This window comes from Vidua macroura, chromosome 22 (assembly GCF_024509145.1).
Source record: "Vidua macroura isolate BioBank_ID:100142 chromosome 22, ASM2450914v1, whole genome shotgun sequence".
Taxonomy (NCBI): Eukaryota; Metazoa; Chordata; class Aves; order Passeriformes; family Viduidae; genus Vidua; species Vidua macroura.
The window spans coordinates 304,139-316,327 of NC_071592.1; the positions used below are offsets into that span (position 1 = coordinate 304,139).

At 50.5% G+C, this 12,189-nt stretch overlaps 3 protein-coding genes across 4 annotated transcripts; 1 reads left to right on the plus strand and 2 right to left on the minus strand.

The window, feature by feature from the left end:
* Positions 1-299: 299 nt before the first annotated feature.
* On the minus strand, positions 300-2,168 carry RPS25 (ribosomal protein S25). Its single transcript, XM_053997186.1, has 5 exons — positions 2,083-2,168; positions 1,829-1,924; positions 1,238-1,421; positions 754-852; positions 300-365 (listed from the first exon to the last, which is right to left on the minus strand). The coding sequence occupies exons 1-4, from the start codon at positions 2,083-2,085 to the stop codon at positions 758-760; spliced, it is 378 nt and encodes a 125-aa protein (XP_053853161.1). The 5' UTR covers positions 2,086-2,168; the 3' UTR covers positions 300-365; positions 754-757.
* TRAPPC4 (trafficking protein particle complex subunit 4) lies at positions 2,111-3,940 on the plus strand. The gene is made up of 5 exons (XM_053997185.1): positions 2,111-2,399; positions 2,504-2,678; positions 2,758-2,861; positions 2,956-3,082; positions 3,492-3,940. The coding sequence occupies exons 1-5, from the start codon at positions 2,111-2,113 to the stop codon at positions 3,568-3,570; spliced, it is 774 nt and encodes a 257-aa protein (XP_053853160.1). The 3' UTR covers positions 3,571-3,940.
* Positions 3,941-4,038: 98 nt separating this feature from the next.
* On the minus strand, positions 4,039-12,125 carry SLC37A4 (solute carrier family 37 member 4). 2 transcript variants are annotated; one of them, XM_053997182.1, is made up of 9 exons: positions 11,889-12,125; positions 11,568-11,800; positions 10,016-10,259; positions 8,607-8,765; positions 8,150-8,235; positions 7,448-7,561; positions 7,102-7,167; positions 5,800-5,938; positions 4,039-5,512 (listed from the first exon to the last, which is right to left on the minus strand). In XM_053997182.1, the coding sequence occupies exons 1-9, from the start codon at positions 12,034-12,036 to the stop codon at positions 5,346-5,348; spliced, it is 1,356 nt and encodes a 451-aa protein (XP_053853157.1). In that variant the 5' UTR covers positions 12,037-12,125; the 3' UTR covers positions 4,039-5,345. The 2 variants fall into 2 exon arrangements, with proteins under 2 accessions (XP_053853157.1, XP_053853158.1); XM_053997183.1 differs by lacking the exon at positions 7,102-7,167 and having other exon boundaries at positions 11,889-12,123.
* Positions 12,126-12,189: the final 64 nt, after the last annotated feature.

The window sequence follows — 12,189 nt, forward strand, 5'->3', positions numbered from 1 at the left end:
TTGTAGACCAACTGAAACTCATTTCAAATGCAGGGCCCACCCTGCAGGCAAGTAATGCCAGGTGTTTGATAATTTCATTCAAACTTCTATTGGTTTCCTTCATTTTAATATTCATCCTTTACATTGTCTAACATCACTGGTTGCTGTAGGTGATGTAGAAGTTTCTTACTTCTCTTTCAGCAACACTAATAAAGACAAAAACTGGCTGGTACAGGACAACAGCCATAACCTCTATCAGAATCCACTATAAATAATGCATCAGTAATGAAACATACACACTGTTGAAAAATCAAGAAAAATTATAATCAATAATTTTATTGTGTGCATCTACGTATGACACATTGTTGACGAAGTCACTGAAGAACCTGCAAAGCAAGAAGTCCCCAGTCAGAAAACCAGGTAAAAGCAGGCGAGCACAAAACAGTTTGACACTTTTATTCCAGCAGGAACACTTGGCCAATGGTGCCATGTGAGAGCGGGGAGGACAAGTGCCCATTTGCCCTGCAGCCCACAGAGGGGAACAAATAATGCTTTCCTCATCCAATGAGCACAGGGACAAAATGAGAAATCGCTCTTTAATTCTGGAGAGCTGATGTTTCCAGTAATGTTCCCCCAGAAAGTTGCTTAGGATGTGAGCAAAATACTCTGAGCATCTGGAAGAACAGCCCACCACAGCCATGTGGAAGTTGCCTATTACACAGTTGTCCATTAGCTCCTGACAGCACAACTCAGCTCCTCAGCCCCCAGCCTCACCTCCCTACGCGTCCTCCCCTGCAGCAGGCGCATCTCCACCTTTCGTGTTTCGGGTATAAATCACTTGGGCTCGGTGCTTGGACACCAGTTTGATCAACCCTACGGAAAAACAAAATTACAGTCGGTGTGCATGTACTGGTAGATGCCAGGGATGCTGAGGTCCCTCCTAGAGAGGCAGGGCAATGTACAAGAGGAAATAATAGGGGGTAGCAGCTTATTCAAGTTTTTTGTTGCCATCTGACTGCAGTTAGACCACAGCCGGTCCTTCTGGCAACATTTTTCTTAGTACAGCAATGCCTCTATGTAACAAACTGCTGCTCCATACTTTGGAGCACTTCTGAAATGCGAGCTAAGGCAGTGGCTCTCCAAAAACAATTTACACATGGGGCAGTTCAGATGCTGCAGGAAAGCTGCTGGGCAAGCAAGGAAAACCAAGCAGCCAATACAAGCAGCTTTCTGTTTTTTTCTACTTCTGAGTGCTCACCTTTGCTGAGGAGCTCCTGGAGGGCAGCCCGAGCTAGGGAGCCTCGAATCTTCAGCCTTTCTGAAACAACTGCAGGTGTGATGAGCTTGTAGTTGGGCACTTCTTTGCACAGTTTGTCATAAGTGGCCTTGTCAAACAGGACAAGGTTGTTCAACTTGTCTCTCACTTTCCCCTTGGACCACTTCTACTTGAAAAGAGAGAAAAAACAACACCACCCCTAAGCCATCTTGTAAGCAAGAACAAAAGATGGAACTAAACGATGCCCTAAGAACTGCACCATTAAATGTTTCCGTATCACATCCCAAACTGAACGACTAATGAGATGCACAAAATTGCCTCTGTAAATGAACGTGCTGAAGATAATACCTGCAGTATCTAAAAATAAGAGGACTAAAGCCCTCTGTTACTCAGGTTTATGTACATTATATTATTATTAGTTACTGCTATTATGTACAACTTGCTGGCAGATGAAGAGCTGGCTCCTTTAACAAGATGCCCGCCCCGCCTTCAGGCCGCTCTCGAGGCCCGGCCAGGCCGCACACGCGCCAGGCCCGGGGATCCCGCCGCGCCCTCAGTCCCGCCGGCTCCCACCTTCTTCTTGGCTTTGCCGCCGGACTTGTTGACGGGGTCCTTGTCCTTCTTGGCAGACTTGCCCGCGTCCTTCTTCTTCTTGTCGTCTTTGGGCGGCTGCGAGAGGGTGAGAAGGACGGGGGGTGAGCGGCGAGGCGCGGGGCCGCCGCGCCAGGCACCTCGCAGGGGTTCCCGCCCCGCTCGGGGAGCCGCCAGCGTTCTCTCGGGGGTCCCAGCCCGGCTCGCCGCCCGCCGCCCGGCCCGGCCCCGCTCACCATGATGCGGCCGCAGCTGCTCCGCAAGATGTCGGCGAGAAAGGAAGAGCGCGGCGTGCGGCGGGGGCGGGCCCGCGGGGCCGCGGCGTCACTGCCGGGGCGGCGGCGGCGCCGGGCGGGCGGGGCTGCCGCTGCCGGGGCTATGGCGATCTTCAGCGTCTACGTGGTCAACAAGGCTGGCGGCCTCATCTACCAGCTGGACCACTACGCGCCCCGCGCCGACACCGAGAAAACGTTCAGCTTTCCGCTCGATCTCGTCCTGCGCCCGCACGACGAGCGCGTCGTCGTCGCCTTCGGGCAGCGGGACGGCATCCGCGGTGCGGCGGGTGGGGAGGGCCGGGCGAGGCCGAACGTGAGTGAATGAGCGAGGGAGTGAGGAGTGAGTGAACGAGCGAGTGATGCCGCCGCGCTGTCCCCGCAGTGGGTCACGCCGTGCTCGCCATCAACGGCGCCGAGGTCAACGGTCGCTTCACGGCGGACGGGAAGGACGTGCTGGAGTTCCTGGGTAACCCCGCCAACTACCCGGTGTCCATCCGCTTTGGCCGCCACCGCCTCTCCTCCAACGAGAAGCTTATGCTGGCCTCCATGTTCCACTCGTGAGTCAGGGTGGGCCGCGCCGGGACGGGGTGGCGCGGGCAGGGCTGGTGAGGGGCGCTGAGGGGCCTGTCCCCACAGGCTGTTTGCCATCGGGTCACAGCTGTCACCTGAAGTTGGGAGCTCCGGGATCGAGATGCTGGAGACCGACACCTTCAAGTTGCACTGCTTCCAGACACTGACAGGTACCGTCGGGCCCTAGGCACCCGGCACTGCTCTGCTTTGCCAGGGCTGTCTCTGTCCTGGGCCTTCCTTATGCTCCTGGCATTATGGCTCCAGGGATCAAATTCATGGTTCTTGCTGACCCAAGGCAGACGGGGATAGACGCTCTTCTCCGCAAAATCTATGAGATTTACTCAGACTTCGCTCTGAAGAATCCTTTCTACTCCCTGGAGATGCCAATAAGGTAAGGAAAAGCCCACTTTTAGTAACCTGGCTGCAACCCCTCATTGCTTTCTGCCTATACAGTAGAAAATGCAGACAGTCCTTAAGTGGGGAAGGAAGCTACAGCACACTGCTGCAGAGAGAGGACACAGACCTGAGCTCTTGCCAGTGCTGGCTCTGCTGGGGAAATGGGAGGTGCTCTTCCTTGGCACAAACCCTGTTGTCCTACCCTGTATTCAGGCCTATACAAGAAGCTTTAATCTTAACTAAGGACCAAGTCAGACCTCGACAGCAGTTACGTTGCAGTGCCATATCTTCCTGAATATCTCGTTGAAGGATGCAGAGCCAAAGGATGTGGAGATCCTTTGTTAGCTTTATTAACTCACTTCCATAGGTAGAAGTCATCCCTTTTACTTTTCTGACTATTTCAGGTGCGAGTTGTTTGATCAGAACTTGAAGCTTGCTCTGGAGGTGGCAGAGAAAGCTGGACCCTTCGGACCGGGATCATAGAGAAAGCCTTGTCTGTTGCAGAGATTCATTCGTCTGAAGAGTGGGGCCTCTCACAAAGCTCCCCTCTCCTCTGCACGCCCCCAAAACATGCTTCAGTATCTCCCAAAATACCAGTTTATCCCCTTTGTTGTGAAATTTACCTTAAAGAGATTCCTTAGCACTGTTTACATTGGGCCACAGGGCCTTATTTTGCTGTTGCAGCTCCACTGCACTTGAGTAAAGGAGAAGGTGCAGGTCTGTGGCTTTACCACAGTCAGTGCTTTTCTTTCCTGCCAGAAATGTACATACATATTTCTCCTGTATAGCTCTAACTTACGGTCTTGCAGAGGGTTTCTGTTTAGAAGTAATAAGTGTTTACTAATGAGACAAATGGCTGTTTGCTTTCTGTTGGTGGGGACACTGGCACCTCCAGAGGGTATGTGGATTTGGGTGGGTTTGCTTGCACCACTGTCCGTAAGACAACCAGGGTCCTTGTGACACTGCTCCATTTTTATTTCAGATATAGAAGAAGATCACGTAATTAAGTACAAAATGTAATTCACGTTCATTTATCTAATTAAGGCTAGCTAACTACTCTTGCAATCAAGGTACCCAGCAAAGTACCTGCATGCAGGTTCTTTATGAGTTGAATTTGCCTCTTTCAGGATCCTAAGACAGTAAATCCTTTTGGGGAAAAACCAGAATATTCAACAAATTCCTGGTTAAATACCTGAGTGTACTTAGTGCAGAGTGCTGGGCCTGACTGCTGGGGCTGTCAGTGATGGCTCTGCTAAGGCTGACTCAGAGGCAGCCTGAGCCCCTGCCTGCAGCCATGAGGGACACAACTCTTGGCCAAAACTATCCCAGTCTTCACACCTTGTACTGAAAAAATACAAGCCAATGCTAAAAATGTGGGTTATCAAGAAACCCAGCTGCAGAAATCGTGGGTTGGTGTTGCAATTCCTGGGATAGTTTCCCTGGCTGATTTGCAGAGCACTGGCTACAAGCTGCCTTGGCAGCAGCTGCCTCCCTTGCAAATTATTAACACTGCACACAGACATCGCACCAGGCGGGATCAGTTCACTTAGAAGGAGCTTCCAAACGCCATGAATTCCCTGGAAGCATGCCTATTGCTAAAAGCTGCGGAGAGCCCTGCCACAACTTGTCCTGCTGTTCCCTTGTCTGCGGCAACACTCCCTCACCCCTAGAAACTAACCCCATGCAGAGCTGAAGCCTTGCTGCTGTCAAAGCAGGCTGGACTGCAGTTGTCCCCATCCCCTGATCTGCTGCTGTCATGTGGCTGAGCACACGCAGAGCTCGTGCTGCAGTGACCTGGGACAGCTGTGCTTACGGCAGCTGGATGGGACAGACGCAGGCAGCAAAGGCTCGGTTCAAGGCCCCTGAGCAGCAAAGCTGAACTGATTAATGTCTCAGTTAATGGCTGAGACAAACAATAATGACAAAACTAGAGGTAAGTGTACCTGAAGCCAATCATTTCAGACTGCTTGTAGTGGGGAAGCTTGGGCTGCAGAGCCCGCTTGCTTCACTAACAGTGCTGTGAGGAAGAGGTACAGTAAAATCATTGCAAATGTAAACTAGGTGAATTATCACATCTTGAGGGAAAAAGTGATCAGTAGCAGGAACCTTGTGCCCTCTGGCACCTGACACTGGATGAGAAGTTGAGACATTTTTATCTAGGTTGCAGCAATAGGTAAACTCACTCCTAGGCCAGTTAAACAAAAACGAGCATCATTCACGTCAGTGTGGGAACATCCTTTCCACCAAGCAGCTTATCCTCAGTCAGCCTTCTTGGAAATCCGGCCCATCTTGGTGCGGATGTTTCGTAGCAAGAAGAAAGCCACTGTGCTAGCGATGCAGGTGACTTCAGCTACCCAGAAGGCTGTGGCCCAGCTGTAGTGCTTGGCGATTGTGCTGAAAGGCAGTCCAGCCAGGAAACCCCCAACTGTAACGAAAAACAAACAGAAAGCTAGCAACACTTGTGTGCTCCCATGTTATCTATCAACACCTGCTTTTACATATATAACAATTCCTCAGGCCTGGTTTGAACTTAAAACTCAACACAAAACCTGTCAGGCACAGCAGGAAAGCATCCCTGAGGCTTCCAGCTCCATTATCTCTCTCCTTAGGTGCCTTCCCATGACCAGTAGCTTGGCACCTGGGACTAGACCATGCTTCATCAAGAATGTGCGTGGGTTTTGTTTGTTTTTTGGGGAAATGGGTATTACTTACCATTGGCCATGAGGGCCACTATGGCGTGGGAGGTGCCACACAGGTTGGCAGGGGCACTTTCATTGGCTATGACCCCAAACAGGGCAATCGGCCCATACGAGGAGAACCCAAACACAGCTCCCAGAGTCAGAATCCACAGCTGTCAAAGTTAAAATCAGAAACAGGATCTGTAAATCTCACCACTGTCAGTTAGCAACTGTTGATAATTCTCAGATTCTATACACAGTACCAGGAAGTTTTGACATTTTCAGGCTGACACCAGCTCCCCAGCCTGCAGCCAGAAGAGCTCAAGCCTGTAGAGTCCCCACATCCATAAAGCCCAGCTGTATCTCTACCACCCCATCTTACTGGCCAATGCAAGCTCTCCTCCGTCCCACAGTTCTGCCCCCCACAGCATGTAACACATCCTGTGCTGATTTGCAAGAAATAGAACATTGAACAGAAGAGGGCAATGAGCCCATGAAACCACAGGAAAGAACTGTGAATCAGGTTGCTTTCATAAACAAGCCTGGAGCTACCAACTGAAAGCTTTTCTCAGTTTAGATGCATGGCACTGATCAGAGCATGTTTATTTTTGAGGCACCTCTTTCTGATGACCTCTATGTTACTAAACTGAGGAAAAAAAAAAAACCAAACCAAAAACAAACAAAAAACCAAAAACCAAACAAAAACAAAAACAAACAGAAACACCCCAAAAAAACCAAAACCCCAAAAAACCAAACCAAACCAAAAAAAAAAAAAAAAACACCAACACAAAAAACCCAACAGTCTGAACTTCAGTGTTAGCTTATGCTCTAAGCAACCTATCTGGCGCAAAATTATCAGTCTCTTGTTTGCACAGCAAAGGATAAGTAACACCTCCACATTACAGCATGCTTTTAGAACTGCAAACACCATTTCAAAAAGCCCAGGAGGAAGTAAGTGCCATCTTATTTTCCAGATGTGAAACAGAAAGGAGTTAGGAAAATACTTGCCAGAAACTAAATAAGAATGCATCTGGCAGAGCAGAATCATTCTTTCAGATCTCACCCACAAGACCCCTTAGCTGGCTATATTTTACCTGATGAACAGAGGTCCTCAGAACTTTCTTTATAAAACTTAAAATTACATAGTTAGACTTTTTAAAGTCAGTTAGTGTACTCAAATTATTATAAGAAAATGTTTCTTTTACCAAACTTACAGTAATCTCTTCTCAATGCCCTGGTTCTAAGTTCTGAGGTGCTAACCAACCTCTCAGGATAGGAGTAAGGCAGACCAGGGAAAGAAGAAAAAGGCAGAGGAAGAAAAAATGCAAGCAGAAACCTCATGTTCTTTTAGGCCTGTAAGATCAGCTAGAGGTTGCAAGGCTACAGTCCAGAAGTGGTTTTCCTGAAGAAGAAGAAAAAAATGAAAGGAGAAAAGAAGATTTATTTATTTAGCAATCGTAAGGGCAGATGCAAGTCACGTCTCATGCAAAGCCTGGAAGGCAGGCTGCCTGCAACAACAGGACAGCAGGAGCACCCCAAGCCAGGCTAAGCCAGCGCTTCTCCAGAGTGCAAAAAAAGAGAAACCCTTGGGAATGGTGAAGAAAACAATCATGCTTTCTGTCATCAAACCTCCCCCTTCCAGGGCTACCCCTATGGATGGCCAGCTGCTGCATGTGAATTACCTTGGGAGAGTCACCTGTGACTGTGATCCGAAAGAGAAACATGGACACGCACATCCCAGCCATCATGGAAAGCAGGAGCGCGTGCCGAGGGTTCCCATAGCTCGACAGACCCACCTGTGGCACAAGGAAGGAAAGCAGAGACTCAGGAACTGGAGGGACTTCCATTTATATCCGTAGTGGCTAGCACCATACACAGCCAGTCAGAAACACGGGTGGCACATCAACAGCACATCTGTTGGCACACCTTGTTAGTGGGGTTTAAGGGCTGCACACAGTCAAACTGTGCTAAAGAAAAGCTCTTAGTGATGAATGATACTTCAGTTATCAACCACTTCCACCCTGAATCTAGCTCCAGATCCCACCGCTGGATTTTAATGTGGGTTTTTTTTCCAGCCAGAAGACAATTATCAGCAAACAGTCCTTCAACATGAGAATCTGGAGACCACAGTAAAGCAAACAAATTAAACAGATTAAACACCTCAAATCTGAGAGGTATATTGCAACCTCCAACATCAGCACACCTATTCCCCAGCACCTTCTGGAGCGTTTGGCAGCTGTGCCCATGCACATGGCAGAACTGAGTATGGGCTGGTTTCTCTGCTGTGCTCACAGGGACAGCACCCTGCCTGAGTGCCTTAGTGAAGTAGCTCAGACTGCCACTGTGCTCCCTGCCTGGCATGCCCAAGGGTGCACGTGACTTACTTTTGCTACTGCTCTATCAGAAAGGTATCCAGCAGCAATGCTTCCCACCAGGCCCCCAATCTCCAAGGCACTCATGTAGGAACTGCCTAGAACACAGACGAAGCAAAGAACAGCCCATCAGATTTGGTCAAAATAGAAAAGCTGCTGTGGGCTCCAGACCAGTCCCACTGCTGTCAGCTCACAGAGCACTTGAGCAGCTCTGCTGGATGCAACCATCTGGCTCATCCCTGTTCAGGAATGCCTGTCTGCCAGTCTCAGGAATATCCTGGCACTGGGGTGCTTGGTGCATGCAGTAACTCCATCACTGAGTTATTTCAAAACCTGTGTGTATCTAAGCAGACAACTAGGAGGTGGGCAAACAAGTCCCTCATGTGGAAGGGCCTCTACCCAGGCGAACTCTGGGTAACACCTCCCAGATTGCAGCCCCTGAGCTTAATAACGCAGTTTTGCATCTTACCTACAAGCATGGACTGTCCCCTCTCCTGGATCAGGAAGAGCTGTCCCCAATCAGTACAGCACGTTTTCACTCCAAAAACGACCAGGTAGCCTGTTGAGAGCACCCAAAGGTATGGTGAGAGCAGCAGCTCTGTCAAGGTGCTGTTGTCACTGGAGGAACCTGTAGGAAGGTCGGGAGGAGTGTTACCACAGTCCAAACCACACCACCCAGCAGACAGTTCTGCAGGCAGAATCAAAGCACGAGAACATCCCCACACAGGGAGGTATTCACAGCTGCTGAATGGTAGTGAATGGCTCTACCTCCCCCTTGTTCTGGTGATTTCAGAATCTCTTCTGTCATTTTATCCCACATTCATTAAAGATTTGAAAAGAATAATCAAAACACTACTCCCAGTAATTTTCTGTATTGCAGTTGACAGTAAATCCCTCACAAAGGGTGTTAGAAAAATTACCTCTAGATTTTTTGGGAGTGCTTTTTAGCTGTGCCTGTGAAAGGCACTGCACAGATCCAAACAAAATTGCTTTCAGATGCTACCTTGATTTCTGCATCAGTCTTCCAGGAACACCAACAAACTTGCTCTCCCCAGAGAATGCTCTGGGGAAACAATATTCTTTTCTTATGCAAAGAGGTCAAGTCTGGCAGCACAGGCAGTATGGGACAGCATGGAACATAGGCTGAGTTTCCACTGGCCTTTAAAATCCTATTGAAAACCTGTGTTGCAATTCTCATCTACATGTTCTGCTTTGAGAGAAGCGCCACATTCAGTGGGTCTGAACAAACATTTACTAACTAGATGTCCTAGGTTAGGACAGAAACACTGAGCAGAGTCCACCGTGAGCTAGGGGTCAAGAGAGCTAAGGTGGGGTGAGGGGAGAACTGCCTGTCCTCTGCCAAAGCGGAGGAGCAGAAGGTCAGGCTTAAGGAAGCATTCCCTGCTGTTGTAGTTTTTCTCTCTCCACCACCCCACCAAAACTGCATTCACAATCTGAGCACACAAGGCTCCAAGAAAACAGAGATGCTGGTAGCAGGAAGACATGACATAAATGGGGAGAGCCAGCCCTGAGCACCTCAGCAACACGCGGGTGTCTGCTGGCAGGCTAAGGAGCAAGACTAACAGAGGGCTAACAGCAGGCTTTTCCCCTGCTCTGCCACAGTCTCAGGAATCCCAACACCAGCCCCTTCCCACAAGATCACAGTAGGCCTTGGATTATACAATTTCTACCTTCAGTTACCAGAATAAAGCAGCCAAAACCAACCCATTACCTCATGCCTGCCAAAATGTGACTTCAGAAATTGGGGAGGATGGAGGTGTCGGTATGCTGAGAGTGACACACCTGTACCAGAATACAGACAGAAGGCACTGCATCTTCTGCTGCAGCTGCCTGCTTGCACCGAAGTCACATGCTCACCTTTCTTCCCTTTCTTGGCTCCTTGTTCAATGTTGGGCAGCCCAACATCGGCCGGCTCGTTTTTAATCAGGACAAGGCAAACAAAAGAGACAACCATGCAGGTGAAGCCAGAGAAGGACAAAGTCTTGCGCCAATCGTAGTTCATAGACACAAGAGCAGCGACAATGGGGCCCAAGCCTCCAGCCAAGTTCATGCTTGTAGACAGGATTGCCCACCAAGTCCCAAACTGGGAAGGCTCAAACCACTGTGCAACAAGAAAAACAGCATGAGATGTAAGAGAGTGATAGCACACTTGAAAACCCTCCCTTGAAGCCCATGATGTGGGGTTGGGGCAATTCAGACACAGAACTCCAAAAGCAGGTAGAGGGAACAAGCACACCTCACTGCTTTAGTCATGCAGGGAACTCCAAACGTTACTCAAGTGTCAGCCATAAGAGCTTGACAGGTGGTCACACTGTGAGCCAGCTCGAGGTTATTTCCATTTACAGACCATGAAACTGAGACGTGGGGCAGGAGAGGCAAGTTTAAGAGCACATGGTTTTGCGTACTCACTTGCTAGGAACAGCGTCCTCCTGGAGAGGTCTGCTGGCTCAGGAACTTGGAAGGATACGCAGAGAGTCACAGGGTAACTTTAGGACTCACTGTTGCATTAAGTATCAGACATGATGGGCTCCGTATTGCAACGAGCACTCAGAGCCAGAACCACTTGGGTGGCTCTTGTCAGCAGGAAAATGTCTGAGATCTACATTCATTAACATCTTCAGAAAATAACCATGGCTGATATTTCTGTTATTTGGGCCCTCCTTTTCTGTGCATTCAACTGTCCTGCACAGCCCTCTCCTCATCAGTTAGGGGAGGCTAGGTGCCTCACAGAAGGGCAATAAAGTTGTTTATCTCTTCCCCACCCTGCCCCACAAGTACATGCAGTACATTCATTCCTGGATTTTACATCTTCCATGAGGGATCAGCATAAAGCTAACCAAACTCCTCTCCTTCTGTCCTTGGGAGAAATCAATCTGGTCCCTTCAGATTGTCACAAACCCCCAAGTACATTACAGCTTAGAGACTCACCTCACGCCATTCCTCCATCTTATCCATTTTTCTATCTGAACCACCTGTGATTTGGAATTCCCAAGTTGCCCAAGCAGGCAGATGGAACTGCCCCCTGACCCACAGCAAACCCTGACTTGTAGCAGCAGAGACAAGCAGTCCTGTGTGTCCACGCCTAAAATACTTAATTCTCACAAAGTCCGTCTCAGCGGGGCAGTACTGTGCTACCAGGAGATGTTACTCACCAAACTGAGCTACACTCAAGGCACATAGGGGCAAGGGCTACAGAGTAAATCTTTGCTAGAATAAGCAGATCCCCATGCACAGAAACTTGTTTCACCGGCAGCAAAATGCAGACAGCGCTCTAGACCTCCTGGGCTGGAAGGGAGTGAGAAAAGCTGCAAGTCCCTCCGGATTCTGGGCAAGCATGGTCTGCACAGCCCTGATGCCAGGACAGGTCAAGAGAGCAGTGGCAAGTTCCCCCACCTTTCTCAGCACTCACCTTGCGCAGGATCTTCCCGCAGGGCGGCCAGCCCAGCCCCTGGGCCAGGCCGTTGAGGAACCAGAGCCCGGCGAAGGCCATGACGGTGGAGCTCCAGGAGAAGACCACGTTCACCAAGCCCACCATGAGGAGGCCGGAGGAGAAGAGCCAGCGGGCGCTCATCTGGTCCGAGAGGACGCCGCTGATGAACTTGCTGATGGCGTAGGCTGCAGACTGGCTGCTGGTGATAAGACCTGCGGCGGGCAGAGCCCAGGGGAGCCTCAGCCCGCGGCACGGCCACCTCCGGGCCGGCGGGGCCGAGGGGCCGGCACCGACACTCACCCAGGTCGTCCTTCCCCAGCGGCACCTCGGCCATGACGGCGGGCATGACGAACGAGAAGGTTTTGCGGTTGAAGTAATAGAGCGTGTAGCCCACGAACATGGCCGCGAAGATCACGGCCCGGTACCGCCCGTAGCCGCCGGCCGCCATCGCGCCGCGCTCCCCGCGGGGCCGCACCGCTCCGGAGCGCGCCGCTCGCACGGACGGACGGACGGACGGACGGACGGACACGGCCCCGCCCCGGCCCGCGGAAGTCCCGCCCCGGCCCGCCCCAGCTCCCGGCACACACGGCACCGCTCCGCA

What these genes read in the sequence shown, in the direction of transcription:
- RPS25 (XM_053997186.1), bottom strand. An exon ending in GCGGCAAAGCCAAGAAGAAG is followed by an intron (nt 1,422 to 1,828) that starts GTGGGAGCCGGC and finishes CTTTTCAAGTAG; the next exon opens with AAGTGGTCCAAGGGGAAAGT. An exon ending in CCAGGAGCTCCTCAGCAAAG is followed by an intron (nt 853 to 1,237) that starts GTGAGCACTCAG and finishes GTTTTTCCGTAG; the next exon opens with GGTTGATCAAACTGGTGTCC.
- TRAPPC4 (XM_053997185.1), top strand. Translation starts at nt 2,111, where the DNA reads ATGTCGGCGAGAAAGGAAGAGCGCGGCGTGCGGCGGGGGCGGGCCCGC. An exon ending in CTGCTTCCAGACACTGACAG is followed by an intron (nt 2,862 to 2,955) that starts GTACCGTCGGGC and finishes TTATGGCTCCAG; the next exon opens with GGATCAAATTCATGGTTCTT. An exon ending in TCCCTGGAGATGCCAATAAG is followed by an intron (nt 3,083 to 3,491) that starts GTAAGGAAAAGC and finishes TGACTATTTCAG; the next exon opens with GTGCGAGTTGTTTGATCAGA.
- SLC37A4 (XM_053997182.1), bottom strand. Translation starts at nt 12,036, where the DNA reads ATGGCGGCCGGCGGCTACGGGCGGTACCGGGCCGTGATCTTCGCGGCC. An exon ending in CTGATAGAGCAGTAGCAAAA is followed by an intron (nt 7,562 to 8,149) that starts GTAAGTCACGTG and finishes CTTGTGCCACAG; the next exon opens with GTGGGTCTGTCGAGCTATGG. An exon ending in AGTGGCCCTCATGGCCAATG is followed by an intron (nt 5,513 to 5,799) that starts GTAAGTAATACC and finishes TTTTCGTTACAG; the next exon opens with TTGGGGGTTTCCTGGCTGGA.